At 43.2% G+C, this 23275-nt stretch overlaps 1 protein-coding gene across 1 annotated transcript in view; it reads left to right on the forward strand.

The window, feature by feature from the left end:
- The window catches only part of LOC117514018 (ubiquitin-conjugating enzyme E2 E2-like), a 178509-nt gene that overhangs the window by 6679 nt on the left and 148555 nt on the right, over window positions 1-23275 (forward strand). The window contains exon 3 of the mRNA XM_034174298.1: window positions 3175-3225. Coding sequence (XP_034030189.1) covers window positions 3175-3225 — 51 coding nt within the window. The remainder of the gene's footprint in view (window positions 1-3174; window positions 3226-23275) is intronic.

Consider the following 23275-nt stretch of genomic DNA (forward strand, 5'->3'; position numbering starts at 1 on the left):
CTAAATTTCAAGTCTGTGTGTAATTTTGTGTAATTACTGGGTTCAATAGCGGGGTACCATTCACCAGTGCACACCATGATCACCAACCAGAGTGCAACATGTCCGAGTGCGCATTTTCGCAGTTGCAATGCTGTCACCTGCTATAAAGCAAGCATGTGTCAAAGAGTTGTTGGGGATGCCGTCACACCGTGTAAAGGCCACTGGTATATGCTGCAAAATCAGTGCTTACATTAGCTCTGTGATAGTGGAGACAGTTGCTCCATGTACCAACCACCCTCCACCATTTGGCACAAGTTTGCATAAGTTTGATTTTGTCTCATTGTAACTTGATTTTAAAGTGATAACTGCATTAATTTTGATGCAGTTGTGGTAAAATCACAGTCTGAGAGGAAGAAATGCAGCTGCTGCGCACTCACATTCCCTGTTTCTTTTTTTTTTTTAACAGCGAACAAAAAAAATACAGCCTTGCTGAGAGACTGTAGCCCTGCTGTAGTTGGGTACTCACTCAGGCTGTTGCAACTTCATGCCCCACTACATCACAGAAAGAATCTCAGTTAACATTAAAGGAGTTGAGGAATAAGTGTCTGTCATCTTTTCTCTGTGCAGCCATAAGCCCACTGAGCAAAGCACACTGAAATTCCATCTTCAAAAAATAACAAGGGTTTCCCACTGTTTCTGTGCATCTGCTTACCAGTACCACTGATCTAAATGAATGCTGATCAAAGGGTAGGCTGTATTTATCCCGAAAGGTTTATCAATAAAATTATTTTTGTTTCCTTCTCACCAGATAATGTAGACATCCACATCTCTTGCTTAAAATAAGGGTGGGGGAAGTTGATGTTATGAACTCATATCAGTTTTGCTCTTTTTTTTTGTTTATTTGTAGTTTTTAATGATCTTGACAAAAACTGTTTTTCATTCATTGGTAATGTTCATATTGGAATTTAATACAACAGTGAAGTATTATAGTTCGTAAAACATTGGACACCTTGTTTTCATTCAGGACCACAGGTGGTTTGCATTGAACTGAATGGTAAAGTGTGTTCAGAATTTTGAGATGTTGTATGTGTGTAATATAAAATTGGATGAAGGTTCACTTTTAGCTTAGTGCCACACATATGATGTCACAAGCACTTTCATTTAAAGACTAATCATATAAGAAACCTTCCAGGTTATTTCCTGCTGAACAAAGCACAGTTGTGTAAACAAGAGTGGGTCAAATGTAGCTTTTTAAAGTCTTTTTGTTCCACGGTTGCAATAGAAACTATATATTCAGTGATGTGGAAGGCCACTGCTTTTCTTGTGCAGAAAGAGCTAGAGAGATTTTGATTTATTAGCGACAGTGAAGGCATCAGGAAAGAAACTTTTGCTGCTCTGTCTATTTGTGTTTACAGTTAACCGCTGTGAAACAATCGCAAAATAATGTTTGCCTCTAAGTTTGTTTCAGATGGTCACATTCTATGACCACCGTGTTCTGTCTCTGTGTTTGCTGACTCTGACTGAAACGTTCTCTCTGCACACGGGAAAAAAAATGAGCTAAACTCTGCTGATGAAGAAAGCTCTGAACAGCTCTTAGACAGAACCTATACTATCAGACTTTATATTCTGCATCACTACGATGCTCCATGTATGTAAACATCTTATTTTTATTTCTTAATTCATCATGATTTTGTATGGGGGCATTAAATTTGAACCCTGCCCCTTAATGTTGCTGGAAAGTTGTGTAAAAAACAGTTCTGTGTGCTGACAGAGAAACGGAGCAGGTTTGAGCCAGTGACAGAGCTGCCTCCTTGCTTTCTATGGAGTCTGAGAACAGGAAAAATGGTTATAACGCAACATCGAAGATTTATCTGTATTATGGTATTGTCCCGTCTACATATCTCGTATTTAAATATATTGACGTACTGCACAACCTTATTCATGTCAGTGCGGGTGGTGGGTGAAGGGATTATTTAGTATCCTTGCTGACGGATTTCTAGTTCAGTTTAGAATAATTTAACACAGGAAAGCAACATCATTGTCAAATTTTGTGAAGGTGTAATCAAAGAATGTTTGGTGTTTTTTTGTTGTTTTTTTTTTGTTTTTTTTATGTAATAAATGATAATTCACAGTATACAGTACATATACTTAAACTTGAGCTTGCATTGTGTGTAGTTGATGCAGCTCAGACATTTAATTACAACTAGCATATTGCCCGTGGTGATCCACGGCTCTAGGTTGGGTAGTGTTTATAAAATAGGTAGCTAACATTTTTCATGGGTGGAAATAAATTAGGCATAGTTTCTATAATGAGTTGTGGTGGTTTGTGAGTCCAGAATGTTTTTAGAACCTTAGACCTCAACAGTTTTTAGAGAAAGAATTCAACCCTTTTTTCCCTGTTAATTACGTAATTTTTTTAAATGTTCATTTACTTTGGGTTGTTGTTATCATTAACACACACTATTATTATTATTATTATTTTATTTTGTTATTGCTTCTATTTTGTCATTTGATTTTTAAATGGACCACAATGAAAATAAATGTTTTTACTTTCTTGTGTCATCCATGTATTTATAATTATATTAGGTACTTACAATGAGCTTACTAATTAAAATCATGCAGTCATGCATGCACGTACACAGACACCACTTCACTTTTAATATATAGATGATTTACGACCCCCTGCTGGAATGGCATGAGTCCAGAATTTAATTATCGACATCCATTGTTAAGTTTTCCTAGCTAATATCCCTAATTTCTCCAAAAATATTAGTCCTATCAACTTTCTATGTTTGTGGCATTCATCCTTTACTGAAAATACACAAGTAAACAGCAAATATCAGCTCTCCCCAGTTTCCCCGTGATCAACGCCATACGCACACACGCACGCATGCATACATGCACACAGAGGGCAACTTGGCTATTAATATATAGATTTGCCAATAAAAGCAACATTACAAAAACAGTTTAAATTTATTTAGCGTAGAATTCTTGGTTATATGGAACAAAAGCACACACTGACTGCTAGCCTCACAGAATGGTATTTTTGGAATGAAATGGATATTGTGTTTTGCCCTGTACAGCCTTGTAGCACTGACTTGGACTAAAGAAGCGACTTACGTCAGCTGTTTGATGTTTAGTGATTTCCCCCCCCCCCCGTGCAGAGATTTTAATATCAAAATGTTTGTTTTCCAGGATTCAGAAGGAGCTTGCAGAAATAACACTAGATCCACCTCCAAACTGCAGGTAAGATGATGTTTTTCTGTCCAGTGATATTTGTAATGTGGCTTAAACTGTAATGAGTGTAGATGTCAGAATCATGCTTGTTGTTTCTGAAAGTGAAACGCTACGCTTTGCTAAAAGACTTGCTTTTGCCTCTGTGTGGTTTTTGTTGATGTTATCTCACATGAATCAGCATATGCACTGGTGTTGCTGGAAAAATTGTTGTATAACATATACGGTGACCTGGGTTCAAAAAGTCTTTTTTATATTATTTTGATGATACTGAGCTGCAGAGAGATGAGTGTGGCTTCAAACCTGTTTATATTCTTGTGCGGTTTCTTTTTGCCTTGCTGGGGATTTACCACAGACAATGGTTATTGTGTGCTATTACTGCAGCTGTCAGCTCTTTGAGAAAGAGATATGGTCACGAGCGAGTGGCAGACCACATGTACATCAGTCTTGTCTGACGTGACAAAGGGCTTGCCTTTGGGATGCAGTGCAGGAGACAGCCTTTATTAAGTTAAATAACATGAAGTGGCACAGTCATTGATGATGCTCCTATTTGTTACAGCACAATAATTATCGTCTAAATCGGCTCTCTGACGGTAATTAAGAAAGGCAACCAAAGTCAGTCATTGTGAGGCTGAGGACACTTATGGGAGATTTTTAGATGTTACTGGTGCTATTTGTTCATAGGCACCTGTTTGAAATGATTAAGGAAACCAGCTTTGTAATATTCATCTGGCAATTTGGAATTAGTGCACCCCAGACGGCCTTGTTTATTGCGTGAATTAATCATACCTGCTGGGTCTCATCAGATATGTACTATCAGTGACAGTAAATATTTGGTAAATCTTTTCATTGCACCTCACAATCTGGTCATGTTGTAATGGAGGCTTAAAAAGGAGGTTTCTTTGACTACTCTAATCTATTTCACCCCCCCCCCTTCCCCCCCAAAAAAAGGGGGGTGTCTCACATACAGGATTTAGCTGGAGGACACAAGTAAGTCATTTGAAAGTAAAATAATTGGTAGAAGAAATTTCAGTCATTGTCTTAGTGGGGAACTAGTTGCCTGGGAAACAATTAAGCTTCTTGTAGATAATCCTGTGTGCATGTGATTGCGCATGTGTGCATGTTCCCTTTTTTCTGCGCTCATGCCAGAACTGTTTTCTGTGAGGTGCCCAAACAGATTAGCTCTCCATCACAGCGATAAGGGTATCAGATGCATCAAAAGCCAGTTTTTTCATGCAAATGATGACTGCACCATTTGTAATATCCACATGAATGACTACACACGACGGGGCTGGTGTCATCATTTGTATGCCACATGTATGCAGCTCGCATCGCCATGTTAGCTTGAAAGGTTATTCACTCCATTCCCGGCGACAAATGGTGTTACAGATTGTTGGGCCCCTTCAGGAGGCAGAATGTGAGTTGTGCTAAAGAGATTCACTCCAGTGCATTCAACAACCTGGCCTGGAGGGGATGGGGGGGTGGGGGGGGTCAGCTGATTGTGTGTCATCTCAGCCAAAGAGTCCTCAGACTCCATTTTGTCCTGCAGGTCGGACAGAATTTGCTATCCTCATCATGTAGTTAAAATCTGCAGTCTCCTTCATATCACCTACAATCTCTTCAGTTGGTATTGCCTTCAGGCGTGTGGAATGGATCGCACTGCATTCCTCTGCCAAAATGGAGCACTCTGACTTCACTGTCTTAGTGTAGATGAATGCTGAAAGACAGAATTTTCCATGTGATGCCCTGAGACATCCTGTGGATCTATTTCAGTGACACATCTGTGGCAAGAAGAGCCCACTTTATGACTTAAAAAACACCCATTCTTTGTAACAGTCATTGAATATTAGCTCCTAGCCATTAGCTCTTTTCCTTATTTAATAACACTAACTGTAGTTACATTAGCCCATCTGTGTTGATGAGTCACACACTTTATTATCTGGCTTTCAAATGTTCTTTTACCATTTAAAAGGCTGTAATAGTTGTAAAAATAATAGTGTTTAAAAATGACTTTCCATGCAGTTTGAACAATGTTTAGTTTTTGTACTGGATCACGATTTGGAAAATAGAAGTAAAGGTGCCCTGACACTTGCATGACTTTGATCCGTGCACTTGCACGGACATCATCATGACGATCCCACCCGCTGTGTTCCTAGCTGGACACCGCGCTTTGTTCCACTGGATGCCATGTGATGTGCGCTGGATGCTGCATATAATATATGCTGCATATATATGCTGTTTTTCTCGTGCATGCGCTTAATGAGGTGGAGAAGGTATTTGGAGCCATCTAAGAAGTTAATTAATTGTCATGTTTGTATTGTAATGGCTTGGTTAAACAGTTGCCTGTTCATCCCTTGTTGTGACCAGCTGTAAAAGTATGTTTATGATAGATTTAACATCTCATTCTAATTGTTCAGATGAGGTGCGCTGTGATGTGGTGTGGTGACGCAATCACTCGCATGAACACGGCGTTTTTTAATTGTGTAATGTTCATGTGAAGTTCACATAATTAATGCGTGATGGAGATTTTGAACATTTTCATTAGGAAAAAGTGAAATACTCAGTCTGCCAGTCATGACCACAATGTTAAGAGAACATGCAGAAGAATAAGTGACGGACAGCACCATGCTGGGAGAAGCTTTTTTTTTAGCAACTGTTCAGAGTGAGGCCAAGCCAAGAGGGCACTGATCAGATGGTGGGATCGATCAGACCACTACACTGGGCAGAGAGACACACACGCAGCGGCCAGTGTTCAGGCCACAGACACGGCCAGAGAGAGAGACAGCAGCCGGTGTTATTGAGCAGACCCCCTCAATCTGAAATTTTTCTCTTTTGGATATATACACACAGTTTGAGCAGTGGTGCTTCTGCAAATTTGTCTGAGGTGACTGACTAATCTGAAAATTAAATGTGATGTTAGTGCACCGCTGAAGTTTTATGATCGGCTAACGTTAGGTTTGAGGTAGTGTTATTGTACAAAACACAGTGAAAACGACTAGCCAGGTATGACATCAACCACGCAAGGGCAGTCCCAGTAATCCCAAAATGATTTTCCAGCCTATCGAGTAGAATATGATGAGCCACAGTATCAAACGCAGCACTGAGATCTAACAGCACCATATATATATATATATATATATATATATATATATATATATATATATATATATATAAAGACGTTAAGCTAGATCAGATAATTGAAGAATAACAGTTTAAATCCATGACTTTATTATCTCCCATTGGATGAATGAAGGGGGATTGTGTCGTAGCAATATCTGTCCGTCTGTCCCTCCCTCTCTCACTCTCCCCCAAAAAGGTTGTAAATGTTCTGAAATCAACTCCTCTCACATTTTTGGAGGAATTTCCTGAAACTTGGTAGAAACCCTTGTTATAAGTTGGTAATGCACATATGCGTCCTTTCTTGTTCGCAGTGGTGATGGACAGGTTTACAGATGACATCAGACAGGAGTCTCCATGGACTATGATGTTTGCAGATGACATTGTGATCTGTAGTAACTAGAGAGCAGGTTGAGTCTAGCCTGGAGAGGTGGAGATATGCTCTGGACAGAATTGGAAGGAAAGTCAATCAGAGTAAGACTGAGTACACATGTGTGAATGAGGGGAAGCCCAGTGGAATAGTGTGATTACAAGGAGTTGAAATGGTGAAAGTAGATGAGTTTAAATACTTGGGGTCAACTGTCCAAAGTAGGGCTCTAGCTATTGATTATTTTAGTAGTCGAGTGTTCTATTGATTATTCTGGCGAGTAATCGAGTAATTGAATATAAAGTACTTTTGCATTTTTAAACAACATCAATAGTCCAGGACTCTCCCTAAGCAATGGCACAGTGTCGCGCCAGTGTTGGCATTTTGCTGAAATAGCGATGGGATGTGGTTTCTGTTGTTTTTTCCCCTGAAGTTGTAAAATTTAACCTTTTTAAAAAAAAAAAAACAGTTGGTGGACTGGGTCCCTGCTTTAGTTTTTTTTTTTTTTTTTTTTAATCCCTCTTTCTATGCAATTCAGCAGATGCATTTCAGCTGGAGGTTGAACATGCAAGCCTCGCAGTCAGTTTTTGTTATTATTTTATTTAAGTTACAGTGTTTGTGAAGCATTGTGTGTTGCCCAAAAAAGCGAAAATTAAAAAGCGAAAGACTCAATGCGAGTCTGATCAAAACACAGAAGAAAGAGTGGACTTTTGGTGAGAGGATCTTTTAGAAACTGTTTGTCAGTGTGGCCTGGGCCGGAGCTGTGACTCGCCCGGAGTGAGTGGAGTGCTGAGAGCCCCTCACACCGGATAGAGAGAGACAGTAGCCAGCTGCCGGGCATAGAGTGGACCGTGTGTTTTCTAAAAAATAGACAAACACACTGCTTCGCTTTCAATGCATAGTCAGTCTATTTCAGATTATCAGCGTGGACCCTCTTTCTCTTAAAAGGCTTTATTTTACTCTGTGTGTTGCATTGGAAAGCGGTAGCTTTTGGATTAGCCTTTACACGGTTTATGGTCATGCTCTAGTCTTCTGTTTTTTTCTGGGGACGTTACAGCGCCACACACAGATGTGGCATATGTACTACAATGTTAAATGAAGCTTTGAGGCACAGAATTTGCTTTGAACATTTTTTGCAATCAAATTATTCGAGTTACTCAAATAATCGTTTCAGCCTTAGTCCAAAGTAATGGAGATTGTGGTAGAGAGGTGAAGAAGAGAGTGCAGGCAGGGTGGATAATACAACCCCTGGCAAAAATTATGGAATCACCGGCCTCGGAGGATGTTCATTCAGTTGTTTAATTTTGTAGAAAAAAAGCAGATCACAGACATGACACAAAACTAAAGTCATTTCAAATGGCAACTTTCTGGCTTTAAGAAACACTATAAGAAATCAGGAAAAATAATTGTGGCAGTCAGTAACGGTTACATTTTTAGACCAAGCAGAGGGAAAAAAATATGGAATCACTCAATTCTGAGGAATAAATTATGGAATCACCCTGTAAATTTTCATCCCCAAAACTAACACCTGCATCAAATCAGATCTGCTTGTTAGTCTGCATCTAAAAAGGAGTGATCACGCCTTGGAGAGCTGTTGCACCAAGTGGACTGACATGAATCATGGCTCCAACACGAGAGATGTCAATTGAAACAAAGGAGAGGATTATCAAACTCTTAAAAGAGGGTAAATCATCATGCAATGTTGCAAAAGATGTTGGTTGTTCACAGTCAGCTGTGTCTAAACTCTGGACCAAATACAAACAACATGGGAAGGTTGTTAAAGGCAAACATACTGGTAGACCAAGGAAGACATCAAAGCGTCAAGACAGAAAACTTAAAGCAATATGTCTCAAAAATCGAAAATGCACAACAAAACAAATGAGGAACAAATGGGAGGAAACTGGAGTCAACGTCTGTGACCGAACTGTAAGAAACTGCCTAAAGGAAATGGGATTTACATACAGAAAAGCTAAACAAAAGCCATCATTAACACCTAAACAGAAAAAAACAAGGTTACAATGGGCTAAGGAAAAGCAATTGTGGACTGTGGATGTCTGGATGAAAGTCATATTCAGTGATGAATCTCGAATCTGCATTGGGCAAGGTGATGATGCTGGAACTTTTGTTTGGTGCCGTTCCAATGAGATTTATAAAGATGACTGCCTGAAGAGAACGTAAATTTCCACAGTCATTGATGATCTGGGGCTGCATGTCAGGTAAAGGCACTGGGGAGATGGCTGTCATTACATCATCAATAAATGCACAAGTTTACGTTGATATTTTGGACACTTATCCTATCAATTGAAAGGATGTTTGGGGATGATGAAATCATTTTTCAAGATGATAATGCATCTTGCCATAGAGCAAAAACTGTGAAAACATTCCTTGCAAAAACACACATAGGGTCAATGTCATGGCCTGCAAATAGTCCAGATCTTAATCCAATTCAAAACCTTTGGTGGAAGTTGAAGAAAATGGTCCATGACAAGGCTCCAACCTGCAAAGCTGATCTAGCAACAGCAATCAGAGAAAGTTGGAGCCAGATTGATGAAGAGTACTGTTTGTCACTCATTAAGTCCATGCCTCAGACACTACAAGCTGTTACAAAAGCCAGAGGTGGTGCAACAAAATACTACTGATGTGTTGGAGCGTTCTTTTGTTTTTCATGATTCCATCATTTTTTCCTCAGAATTGAGTGATTCCATATTTTTTTCCCTCTGCTTGGTCTAAAAAAGTAACCGTTACTGACTGCCACAATTATTTTTCCTGATTTCTTATAGTGTTTCTTAAAGCCAGAAAGTTGCCATTTGAAATGACTTTAGTTTTGTGTCATGTCTGTGATCTGCTTTTTTTCTACAAAATTAAACAGCTGAATGAACATCCTCCGAGGCCGGTGATTCCATAATTTTTGCCAGGGGTTGTAGGATTAATAAATGGAATAGTTTTGATTGTGTTGAATGTTTGGTCTCCAAAGTAAAGGTCAAACAAGGTCAACGTCCTTTGGATTCTATGACGTGTGACATATGTTACCCAGTAACATGATAACTAAGCATGATACATGGTCCAAACCATTCCTTTTCTTCTCAACTCAACTAATAATTTTCATCATTTTTTTACCAAAATTGGAGCAACTTTAACTTTTGACCCCTGTACAAACTGAAACTGACCTTTGTCACCATTTTTGCTGCTTTTACCCCATAACTCCTGATCATTCAGTCATAGATAGTCCAAACTATACCTTTTTGGAATGTTTACGATCAAATAAATAATGTGGTCTATTTTTCAAAATGATTTGAGCATTTTTAACTTTTACCCCTGTGTAATTCTTCAGTTGACCCCTACCTGGCCGCCTATTGAAAATTCAAGTGGCCAGTCATTTTTTGTTTTGTTTTTTTTCTCAAAAGAGTAGTGTCTAAGAAGTATTTGTGCCAACTTTGGTGCTTGTATCACCATTTGCACGATTTTGCTCTAAATATTCTCTTAGCTGCTGCACTATTGACCTCTGTGTTCGGTGGAACAATCTGTCCCAACCCCAGAAAATGCTGTCTGTGGTTTGACAGTCAGTGGGAGATAAATGCTTAAAAATGCCAGGAACAGGGAAAATAAAGGTCAACACATTACAATCAAAGCAAGGGCATTGTTTAAAGCTATTGTTTACTGACATTCAGCTGCAAAACCCACCGTAAAAGTGCCACAAACCCATTTCTGCACCTGTGGCAGCAGAAAAGGATTTAATGCAGTGCACCCACAACCCATGATGGATTTTGAGTAACAGGTTCAGCCACTTCTCTGGAGGCTATCACGAGTCACTCTGAGAAATATAGGACACCAATAACTGAAGTAGATAAGGTTGAGGGAGAGCGGTCATGCCAAAAAAGTCAATTACAACACTTAATCACAGAATAGCTCCTGCAGTGCTTTAGACAGATGGATGTTACAAGTGTAACAACATCCAGAATTTGGTCTTTCATTGAAGTCTTCTTATTTTGTGTCTCTACTTAAAGTGTTGCTTGAGTCCCTCAGTTGTACTGCATGGATTACTTCTGTTTTAGAACAGTCATATTTCATGGCAGGCTTCTGAAACCAGGGGCCTAGCTTCTTAATTTAACTGCTGTGATATAGGGCTAGATGAGATGATGGTGAGATTGTGTTTTTAGTATATGGTATAAATCACTGCAGTTTGTCTGTTGTAGTTGTTCAAGTTACTTAAGATACATTAATTTTTTTATTCAGATTCAGAACATTGAAAAAAGACATTTTGTTCTCTAAAGAGCAACACAAAATCTACTTTAGTAAAATGACTCAGAATAAAACTGGAGACTATCATATCAAAGTAAGAATCATTTACCTTCCATCATTAAGAGGGCAGAAAAAAAACATGCATGTTACATTTAAATAGGTAAAATGTGGAACAACATACAGTATGTACTGTACTGCTGTATCATTGATCTTCAAGATAACCAATTTGGAATTGGGTTTAAAGACCTGCAGTTTACTTCATGTTGATTTTTTTTTTTTTAAATACTTGTAAATTGTAATTGTCCATGTTATCGTGTCAAGGTTCTCTCTCTCCAGAAATTTAGAGCATGATGGTACTAGAGGTCAGCCCTTTGGCTGCTTCCCTTCATCATGGAGAAGCTCTAGCGTTTTGCCTTTTTCAAATACCAATCGAAGCCATTTCCTGCAACTTCAGCTTTACATCTTATCTAAATTTACAAACTATGGCCTTGCACACATGGAAACGGATAGAGTCTTTCTTTGTTGTTTTTAGAAAGTGTTCCATAAACATGGCACTGTTTCAAGAAATATCTGCATGCATATGAACCCACTGAAAACACTGTAGTATATACACCAGGCCTGTATGTGGTGCTGTAACACTTCCACAAAAAATAGAGAAGATCTGGACATGCACATAACCAGTGTAAAGAGCTAATCACTGCAGCAGCAGAGGTGAAAACTGACTACACAGTGGCTACAATAAAGCCTTTAAAGAGAAAGGGGGTTTGCAGACTGTTCTTATTGACTCCACGCTGATCATCTGAAATAGACTTATTGTGTACTAGCATGTTGCCTGTGGGGATCCACGGGCTCTAGATTGGGTTATGTTTATAAAATAGGTAACTGACATTTTTCAAGGGTGGTAATAAATTATGCAAAGTTACTATAATGAGTTGGAATGTTGTGTTAGTCCAGAAAGTTTTTAGAACTTTAGCCTTTTAGAACTTAGACCTTTTTAATGTTTAATTACTGTCTTGATGTATTTATACATTGTTTGTTCTTTATACACACATTATTATTATTATTATCAGTATTATTATTATTTTTTATTTTATTATTACTTCTATTTTGTCATTTGATTTTTAAATGGACCACAGTAGAAATGTGTTTTCACTTTCTTGTGTCATCCATATATTTTTAATGTATTTCCAATTATATTATGTAGTTACACACTTATTACATAAAGTTACGCACGCATGCTTTTAATATATAGCTTTACTGCCCCCTGCTGGGATGGCGTTTGAGTCCAGAATGTAATTATCAACATCCATTATTCAGTGTTGGTAGCTAATATTCGTAGTTTCTCCAAAAATATTGGTCCTATCAATGTTCAGCTTTGGCGGGGTTCATTCCTGACCCAAAAGACATAAGCATACCAAACTGCAAATGTCAGCTCTCCACCGTTTGTCCGTGATCTAAGTTATACACACACATGCACATGCAGAGATGTTTGTCTTTTTTGCATTGTGTCGCAAGCAGGTGCTTTTATTTGTACATACCCACAAATGGAGATGGTGGCAGAAGACATCAAACGCACTACACTTATCATTCATGGTAACAGCAACATGATGCTTAACTGATGAAACCAATTGGAGGACAAAAACACAACACATCAATAACACTAACAACACTGTTAAACTAACACAAACCACAAGAACAACATTTAAAACCCCAACACCCGATCTCCCATGGTGCATTGCAGCACAACACCCATTGTTCACAGTTATTAGCTAATATCGCTAATTTCTCCAAAAAATACTAGTCCTTTCAACTTTCTGTTTTCATAGCATTCATCCTTGTCCCAAAATATATAAGCATTCCAAACAGCAAATGTCAGCTCTCCCCAGTTTCTTCATGATCAAAGCCATACACACGCATGCACACACACACGTACACAGAGATCACTTGGCTATTATATATTTAAAGCAAAGCTGTTGTGAAAGTGTAGTGACACGGACCCACAACAGGGGGCGCAAATGAACGGTCAATAGATGAGCCAAAAAGTAACAATTTAATGTTGTGAAACGTGCACAACGAATATACAGACAATCTCAGAATATGATTACAGTCAAATTACAAAGGTGACGTGTGGGCAGGCTCAAGGATAGAAGACGTCTGTCCTGAGAAGGGCCGGAACCACACGATTTCTGCCACCACCGAACCTGGTGAATACTGGAGCCGCCAAGTCCCGAATTCCCAGGTGATCACCGTCTCCGACTGTCAGATCTGGTACTGCTGGCGAGAACAAAGACAGTCAAGTGTGGGTGTGTGTACACCCAGTAACAACAACGGTGGGAATGCCACCTCCACCTCTCACTCAATATGTGATGGTACCGCAGTGATTCCTCAGGGGAAAAGAGTGCCGTCCTGCACTCACTCAGCTTCCACAGATAGAGGAACCGGTACTCCTGCAAACACTCACAATATACAGATATATTGTAACACAAAACGGCTGAGGATATTACCTTCAATGAAGTACGATATCTCGGCGATGAGGTGGAGATGACGTCTGGGTTTTATGGAGTGAGGTGATGAAGAATGAGTGACAGCTGTCAGGAAGTAATGAGTAACAGCTGTCACTCCCGGCTGTGTCCGTGGCGGCAGCGCCCTCTCGTGCCTGAAGCCCGCACTTCAGGCAGGGCGCCCTCTGGTGGTGGGCCAGCAGTACCTCCTCTTCTGGCGGCCCACACAACAGGACCCCCCCCCCTCAACGGGCGCCTCCTGGCACCCGACCAGGTTTGTCGGGGTGTCGGCGGTAGAAGTCGGCCAGGAGGGCCGGATCCAGGATGAAGCTCCTCTTCACCCAGGAGCGTTCTTCGGGTCCATACCCTTCCCAGTCCACCAGATATTGGAACCCCCGGCCCATTCGACGGACGTCCAGGAGCCGGCACACTGTCCAAGCCGGCTCCCCGTCAATGATCCGGGCAGGAGGCAGTGCCGGACCGGGAGCACAGAGGGGTGAGGTGTGGTGAGGTTTGATCCTGGAAACATGGAAGACCGGGTGGATCCGCAGTGAAGCTGGGAGCTGGAGCTTCACCGCGGCAGGGCTGAGGACTTTGAGGATACGGAAGGGGCCGATGAACCTGTCCATCAGTTTTGGAGACTGTACTTGCAGGGGGATGTCCTTCATTGACAACCACACCTCCTGCCCGGGCTGGTATGCAGGGGCCGGGGACCGCCGGCGGTCTGCATGGGTCTTGGCCCTCATCCGGGCTTTCAACAAGGCAGAACGGGCGGTGCGCCACACCCGACGGCACCTCCGAAGATGGGCCCGGACCGAGGGCACACCGACCTCTCCCTCCACCACGGGAAATAATGGGGGCTGGTACCCCAAACACACCTCAAATGGGGAGAGGCCGGTGGCAGAAGACACCTGGCTGTTATGCGCCTACTCGATCCAGGCCAGATGGTTACTCCAGGCCGTCGGGTGCGCGGATGTTACGCAGCGAAGGGTCTGTTCCAGTTCCTGGTTGGCCCGCTCTGCCTGTCCGTTCGTCTGTGGATGGTACCCGGACGAGAGGCTCACGGTGGCCCCCAGTTCCCTGCAGAAGCTCCTCCAGACGTGTGAGGAGAACTGGGGACCACGGTCAGAGACGATGTCGGTGGGTATCCCATGCAGACGGACGACGTGGTGGACCAGGAGGTCTGCTGTCTCCTGGGCTGTTGGGAGCTTCGGGAGGGCCACGAAGTGGGCCGCCTTGGAGAATCGTTCCACTATCGTGAAGATGGTGGTGTTGCCCTGGGACGGCGGGAGGCCCGTGACGAAATCCAGGCCGATGTGGGACCAGGGGTGATGAGGCACCGGTAATGGCTGGAGAAGTCCTTGGGACCTTTTATGGTCTGCCTTGCCCCTGGCACAGGTGGTGCAGGCCTGGATATACTCCCGGACGTCGGCCTCCATAGACGCCCACCAGAAGCGCTGCCGGACAACTGCCACGGTCCTTCGCACCCCTGGATGACAGGAGAGCTTGGAACCGTGACAGAAGTCCAAGACTGCAGCTCTGGCCTCTGGTGGGACGTATAAACGGTTCTTCGGACCTGTTCCTGGGTCCGGGCTCCGTGCCAGGGCCTCCCGGATGGTCTTCTCCACGTCCCAGGTGAGGGTGGCCATGATAGTGGTCTCCGGCAGGATGGGCTCCGGTGGATCCGACAGTGCAGTTTTGACCTCTTCTTCGTGTACCCGGGACAAGGCATCCGACCTCTGGTTCTTGGTCCCGGGGCGATAGGTGATCCGGAAGTCAAAACGCCCGAACAACAGTGACCAGCGGGCTTGCCTGGGGTTCAGCCGCTTGGCGGTCCTGATATACTCCAGGTTCCGATGGTTAGTGAAAACCGTGAACGGCACAGACGCTCCCTCCAACAGGTGTCTCCACTCCTCAAGAGCCTCTTTCACCGCAAGGAGTTCTCGATTGCCGACGTCATAGTTCCGTTCAGCCGGGGTCAACCTGCGTGAAAAGTAGGCACACGGGTGAAGAACCTTATCGGTCTCTCCGCTCTGGGACAACACGGCTCCTATCCCTGAGTCAGAGGCATCCACTTCAACCATGAACTGGCGGCTAGGGTCGGGCTGCACCAAAACTGGCGCAGTAGAGAACCGTCGTTTCAACTCCTTGAACGTGGCTTCGCACCGATCCGACCAGGTGAAGGGGACTTTTGGAGAGGTCAGGGGGCTAACTACCTGACTGTAGCCCTTAATGAACCTCCTATAGAAATTAGCGAAGCCGAGGAACTGTTGCAGCTTCCTACGGCTTGTTGGTTGGGGCCAATCTCTCACCGCCGCAACCTTGGCCGGATCAGGGGCGACGGAGTTAAAGGAGATGATAAACCCCAGGAAGAACAAAGAGGTGCGGTGAAACTCGCACTTCTCGCCCTTCACAAACAGTCGGTTCTCTAACAACCGCTGCAGGACCTGATGTACTTGCTGGACATGGGTCTCAGGATCCGGAGAAAAGATGAGAATATCGTCCAGATATACGAAGACGAATTGGTGCAGGAAGTCCCGCAAGACGTCGTTAACCAAGGCTTGGAACATCGCGGGGGCGTTGGTGAGGCCGAACGGCATGACCAGGTACTCAAAGTGACCTAACGGGGTGTTAAATGCCGTCTTCCATTCGTCTCCCTTCCGGATCCGAACCAGGTGATACGCATTTCTAAGATCCAGCTTAGTAAAGATTTTGGCTCCATGCAGGGGGGTGAACACGGGTTCCAACAATGGCAACGGGTATCGATTGCGAACCATAATCTCATTCAGCCCCCTGTAATCAATGTATGGACGGAGTCCGCCATCTTTCTTGCCCACAAAGAAGAAACCTGCCCCCATCGGGGAGGTGGAGTTCCGGATCAGCCCGGCAGCTAATGAGTCCCGGATGTAGGTCTCCATTGATTCGCGCTCAGGTCGTGAGAGGTTGTACAGCCTGCTGGACGGGAACTCAGCGCCTGGAACCAAATCAATGGCACAATCGTACGGACGGTGCGGGGGAAGGGTGAGTGCCAGATCCTTGCTGAAGACGTCAGCAAGATCGTGGTACTCAACCGGCACTGCCGTCAGATTGGGAGGGACTTTGACCTCCTCCTTAGCCTGTAAACTGGGAGGAACCGAGGATCCTAAACACACCCGATGGCAGGTTTCGCTCCACTGAACCACCACCCCAGACGGCCAATCAATCCGGGGATTGTGCTTCAACATCCATGGGATGCCCAAAATCACGCGGGAGGTAGAAGGAGTTACAAAAAGCTCAATCTCCTCCCGATGGTTTCCAGACACCACCAGAGTTACTGGTTGTGTCTTGTGTGTGAGTAAAGGTAGGAGGGTGCCATCTAGTGCCCGCACCTGCAATGGTGAAGGAAGCGCCACCAGAGGGAGCCCTACCTCACTTGCCCATCTGCTGTCTAGCAGATTCCCTTCTGACCCCGTGTCCACCAGTGCTGGGGCTTGAAGGGTTAAATCCCCGCTCAGGATTGTGACTGGGAGTCGTGTGGCAATCTGTGTGTGTCTCACTTGAATGTTTTGACCCCCCCTTAGCCCAGTCTCTAAGGGCGAGTGTTGTCGTTTTGGCCGTTTGGGGCAGTTTCTCTGTGTGTGCTCAGTTGAGCTGCAGAGAAAACACTCTCCACAGGTCAACCTCCTCATTTTGGCCCTGTGCGTTTCCCTAACAACGTCAGCAGGGGGAGCTGTTGCCCCACAGAGCGCTGCGGCTGTGGAGCGTGGGGAGGGCGGCCCCTTTTCGAACCCGGAAGGGAGAGGGGCGGCGCGTATCCGGTCACGTCCTTCGCCTCGCTCCCGACGGCGTTCCTCCAACTGATTGTCTAACCGTATAACGAGATCGATAAGCCCATCTAAATTCCGCGGTTCCTCCTTAGCTACCAGCTGCTCCTTCAGAACCAACGACAGTCCGTTAATGAAGGCGGCGCGGAGCGCAACGTTATTCCAGCCGGACCTCGCAGCCGCGATGCGGAAGTTGACTGCATAAGCGGCTGCGCTCTCGCGTCCCTGTCTCATTGACAGCAGCACAGTTGAAGCGGTCTCTCCTCTGTTAGGGTGATCAAACACTGTTCTGAACTCCCCCACAAACCCAGTGTATGCTGATAACAACCGTGAGTTCTGTTCCCAGAGCACCGTAGCCCAGGCGCGTGCTTTACCCCGAAGCAGAGCAATCACATAAGCTATTTTACTAGCATCTGACGCGTACATGACGGGACGTTGTGCGAAGACGAGCGAACACTGCATAAGAAAGTCCGTGCACGTCTCCACACAACCTCCGTACGGCTCAGGAGGGCTTATGTATGCTTCAGGGGATGGTGGGAGGGGTTGTTGAACCACCACTGGAACGTTCATATCCTGCACAGGGTCGACAGGAGGACGACCTGCAGCAGCGCCCTGAGCGCTCGTCGCCATCTGCGCGGAGAGAGCCTCCACCCTGCGGTTCAGGAGGATGTTTTGCTCAGTCATTTGATCCAACCGAGCCGTAAAGGCGGTGAGAATGTGCTGCAGCTCACCAATCACGCCTCCTGCAGATGCCTGCGCTCCCTGCTCTCCCATTGGTCGTTCAACAGCTGGGTGACGCCCCTCGGAGTCCATGACGCTGGCCGAGATATCCTGTTGTGAAAGTGTAGTGATACGGACCCACAACAGGGGGCGCAAATGAACGGTCAATAGATGAGCCAAAAAGTAACAATTTAATGTTGTGAAATGTGCACAACGAATATACAGACAATCTCAGAATATGATTACAGCCAAATTACAAAGGTGACGTGTGGGCAGGCTCAAGGATAGAAGACGTCTGTCCTGAGAAGGGCCGGAACCACACGATTTCTGCCACTACTGAACCTGGTGAATACTGGAGCCGCCAAGTCCCGAATTCCCAGGTGATCACCGTCTCCGACTGTCGGATCTGGTACTGCTGGCGAGAACAAAGACAGTCAAGTGTGGGTGTGTGTACACCCAGTAACAACAACGGTGGGAATGCCACCTCCACCTCTCACTCAATATGTGATGAGTACCGCAGTGATTCCTCAGGGGAAAAGAGTGTCGTCCTGCACTCACTCAGCTTCCACAGATAGAGGAACCGGTACTCCTGCAAACACTCACAATATACAGATATATTGTAACACAAAACGGCTGAGGATATTACCTTCAATGAAGTACGATATCTCGGCGATGAGGTGGAGATGACGTCTGGGTTTTATGGAGTGAGGTGATGAAGAATGAGTGACAGCTGTCAGGAAGTAATGAGTAACAGCTGTCACTCCCGGCTGTGTCCGTGGCGGCAGCGCCCTCTCGTGCCTGAAGCCCGCACTTCAGGCAGGGCGCCCTCTGGTGGTGGGCCAGCAGTACCTCCTCTTCTGGCGGCCCACACAACAAAAGCAGTGTGTTCATGTATTCTTTAAAAACTCACAACGCTGTGTGTTGGTCCACTGGCTGCTGTCCGCTTTCGAGATGAGTGAATCAAAATCAGCTGTTCAAAAAATGCCTTTATCTGGCTGATTCTTATCAGTTTCAATCTGAATTTTTATCTGTTTGTAAACAGAGTGCACAGTGGATTTGTCAATGTGGCTTTTGTGGAGAGGATGCACTCCATAGCCCAGTTTTTCACAGGCTGTGTTCACGTGGATGCGCATACCCTCCACTGACTGAAGATTTCACTGGCCGCTGGTGCTTGTGGTCCAGCAAAGCTCTGAAACTTGTAATGGCTCCAAAAAAATGTTTTTTAAACTGGGAACACCCTAAATTTTAAAAACTTCATGATGATGCTAACATATAACATGATGGTGTAGCATTGTTCCATTGCTTAGGGAGTGCCCTCTGTGTGACGAACTGAAAATAGATTTGGAAGTGAAAAATTTAAAGTTACCCCATCCTGATCTTTCCCCTACTGATGACATTTAAGCTGGAGAGAATAGTCTTTTCACAAGACTCCCATCATCACATGCGGTCTGCTTTAGTCTCCAATACTTATCGCCATTATTATAATTTTTCATCAAGAAAGTCTCCTCTTTCTAAAGCGTGTTTTGACCTCTAAGTCTCTTCCTGCTGATGGGATCATCATCATCATTTCTGTGATGGATTCTTATTAGTTTTGTGTCATGCCCTCAGGGGATTATATGCAAGTGTCACACTCAGCATAATGTTTCACATTTTTACCGTTAAGCACAGCAGGGAGAGGTGATCAATATTTGTGCAGGAGTAGAGGGAGGGGGATTGCTGGGTGAGTGTGACTTCTGGAGTCCTCTTGGGTATTTGGGCTGACGACTGTAGTGAGCATGATCAGGTTAGTGACTTAACGCGAATACACTTGTTTCAAAGCAAATGAAACAAGTGAATGGTTTAAGACACCGACATCAGGTGAATTAGCTGTGATTAGTGTTGTGTTTCATGATTCATCATTACCTTTGTTAGTATTGATGCTTTATAGTCACCCAGCTGTGTCCAATCCTGGTCTGGGCCTTTTAGTTTCCAGTCTGATTATAACAACCGGGATGACTGAATAATTGCACTGGGTAGACAAGTGACTGGTGTCGCATGACAGGGGAATATCACCATTGTCACAGCAGCACAGAACCACACCTCTTCTAATATTTCTTGGATTTACTTAATTTTTCCTACTAAACAAAACTTTGTCACACAGGCTATTTGCCTATATGCACAGAATATTTATTTACTCTCATTCTTTTCATGAGAGTAGATAGAGGTAGAGAAGATATCCAGTGAGCGGCAGTTGTGTGGACAAAAATGCCTTCTTGGCAGGTCAGAGGAGAATGGGGAGACTGGTTGAGTGAGCGACTGTGTGATCCTATCATGTCAATACAGACCAACTTCTCTGAGGAATGTTTGCAACACCTTGTTGTATATATGCCATGAAGAATTAAGGCAGTTTTGTAGGCCAACGGGGGCCAACCTGGTACCAGCAAATTGTACCCAATAAAGCACTTGGTAATTGTATATCCTAAAAGGCATTTGATTTTATGTCAGAGGGGTCTGTGTCCAGTGTTAACGCTATATGTAAAATGATTAATCTCATTTATCTTTGGATAATGTTTCACGGATATTGTGCCAGATGAGGCCTTTAGTACAGTTGGTGTTTCGGGTATAAGTTAGCCTAGACCAATTTGGGAGTTTGTTGTCTAAATAATTGTTACGTAAATTTGTAAAGGTCCTGTTTCTACAGTTTTACTAGTTTCTCCTTCATTTTTGGAAATGTCTTGTGTATATTCTGGCCATTTAGTAAAGCTGGTGTTTTAACGATCTGTTGGCCCAGAGCTAGACCAGGTTGTGAATTTGTTGTCAAAACCATTCAATAATGCTGTTATGTTGTTTTTTCAAAGGTCTTGTTTATACAGTACCAATGCTGCTTTCAGAATGTTGTTTTTGAATTAAAGTGTTTCAGCGATAATCGTTATTTGAGCTCTTTTAAGTAAATTTTGGACACCTTTCTTTTTTAAAAAAGAGCCATTATGGAGCCTCATCTCAGTAATTCTGAAGGTAACTGAAATAAATTGGGGAAAAAAATAAGATTACAGATTGAACATAGGACCCTAGCACATTGTATGACCTTTTTTTTCCAAAATTAAGTTTTATCTCCATATTTTGAAACAAATATCACTGACTGAATTAAGATTAAAACCAGAATGATGATAAACTGTCTGCTTTTCATGTATCATAATCATTCCATATCATATCTCGTCAATAGTTTTACATCCTCATTGAAGACAACTTTGGATGCTGTAGCTCCTCTGAAAAAGAGAGCTTTAAATCAGAAGTGCCTGGGACAATCAGCTAGGACATCTTACTACTCATCACTAATTGAAGAAAATAAGAACAACCCCAGGTTTCTTTTCAGCACTGTAGCCAGGCTGACAAAGAGTCAGAGCTCTATTGAGCTGAGTATTCCATTAACTTTAACTAGTAATGACTTCATGACTTTCTTTGCTAACAAAATTTTAACTATTAGAGAAAAAATTACTCATAACCATCCCAAAGACGTATCGTTATCTTTGGCTGCTTTCAGTGATGCCGGTATTTGGTTAGACTCTTTCTCTCCGATTGTTCTGTCTGAGTTATTTTCATTAGTTACTTCATCCAAACCATCAACATGTTTATTAGACCCCATTCCTACCAGGCTGCTCAAGGAAGCCCTACCATTATTTAATGCTTCGATCTTAAATATGATCAATCTATCTTTGTTAGTTGGCTATGTACCACAGGCTTTTAAGGTGGCAGTAATTAAACCATTACTTAAAAAGCCATCACTTGACCCAGCTATCTTAGCTAATTATAGGCCAATCTCCAACCTTCCTTTTCTCTCAAAAATTCTTGAAAGAGTAGTTGTAAAACAGCTAACTGATCATCTGCAGAGGAATGGTCTATTTGAAGAGTTTCAGTCAGGTTTTAGAATTCATCATAGTACAGAAACAGCATTAGTGAAGGTTACAAATGATCTTCTTATGGCCTCGGACAGTGGACTCATCTCTGTGCTTGTTCTGTTAGACCTCAGTGCTGCTTTTGATACTGTTGACCATAAAATTTTATTACAGAGATTAGAGCATGCCATAGGTATTAAAGGCACTGCGCTGCAGTGGTTTGAATCATATTTGTCTAATAGATTACAATTTGTTCATGTAAATGGGGAATCTTCTTCACAGACTAAAGTTAATTATGGAGTTCCACAAGGTTCTGTGCTAGGACCAATTTTATTCACTTTATACATGCTTCCCTTAGGCAGTATTATTAGACGGTATTGCTTAAATTTTCATTGTTACGCAGATGATACCCAGCTTTATCTATCCATGAAGCCAGAGGACACACACCAATTAGCTAAACTGCAGGATTGTCTTACAGACATAAAGACATGGATGACCTCTAATTTCCTGCTTTTAAACTCAGATAAAACTGAAGTTATTGTACTTGGCCCCACAAATCTTAGAAACATGGTGTCTAACCAGATCCTTACTCTGGATGGCATTACCCTGACCTCTAGTAATACTGTGAGAAATCTTGGAGTCATTTTTGATCAGGATATGTCATTCAAAGCGCATATTAAACAAATATGTAGGACTGCTTTTTTGCATTTACGCAATATCTCTAAAATCAGAAAGGTCTTGTCTCAGAGTGATGCTGAAAAACTAATTCATGCATTTATTTCCTCTAGGCTGGACTATTGTAATTCATTATTATCAGGATGTCCTAAAAGTTCCCTAAAAAGCCTTCAGTTAATTCAAAATGCTGCAGCTAGAGTACTGACGGGGACTAGAAGGAGAGAGCATATCTCACCCATATTGGCCTCTCTTCATTGGCTTCCTGTTAATTCTAGAATAGAATTTAAAATTCTTCTTCTTACTTATAAGGTTTTGAATAATCAGGTCCCATCTTATCTTAGGGACCTCGTAGTACCATATCACCCCAATAGAGCGCTTCGCTCTCAGACTGCAGGCTTACTTGTAGTTCCTAGGGTTTGTAAGAGTAGAATGGGAGGCAGAGCCTTCAGCTTTCAGGCTCCTCTCCTGTGGAACCAGCTCCCAATTCAGATCAGGGAGACAGACACCCTCTCTACTTTTAAGATTAGGCTTAAAACTTTCCTTTTTGCTAAAGCTTATAGTTAAGGCTGGATCAGGTGACCCTGAACCATCCCTTAGTTATGCTGCTATAGACGTAGACTGCTGGGGAGTTCCCATGATGCATTGTTTCTTTCTCTTTTTGCTCTGTATGCACCACTCTGCATTTAATCATTAGTGATCGATCTCTGCTCCCCACCACAGCATGTCTTTTTCCTGGTTCTCTCCCTCGGCCCCAGCCAGTCCCAGCGG

Source organism: Thalassophryne amazonica, chromosome 7 (assembly GCF_902500255.1).
Source record: "Thalassophryne amazonica chromosome 7, fThaAma1.1, whole genome shotgun sequence".
Taxonomy (NCBI): domain Eukaryota; kingdom Metazoa; phylum Chordata; class Actinopteri; order Batrachoidiformes; family Batrachoididae; genus Thalassophryne; species Thalassophryne amazonica.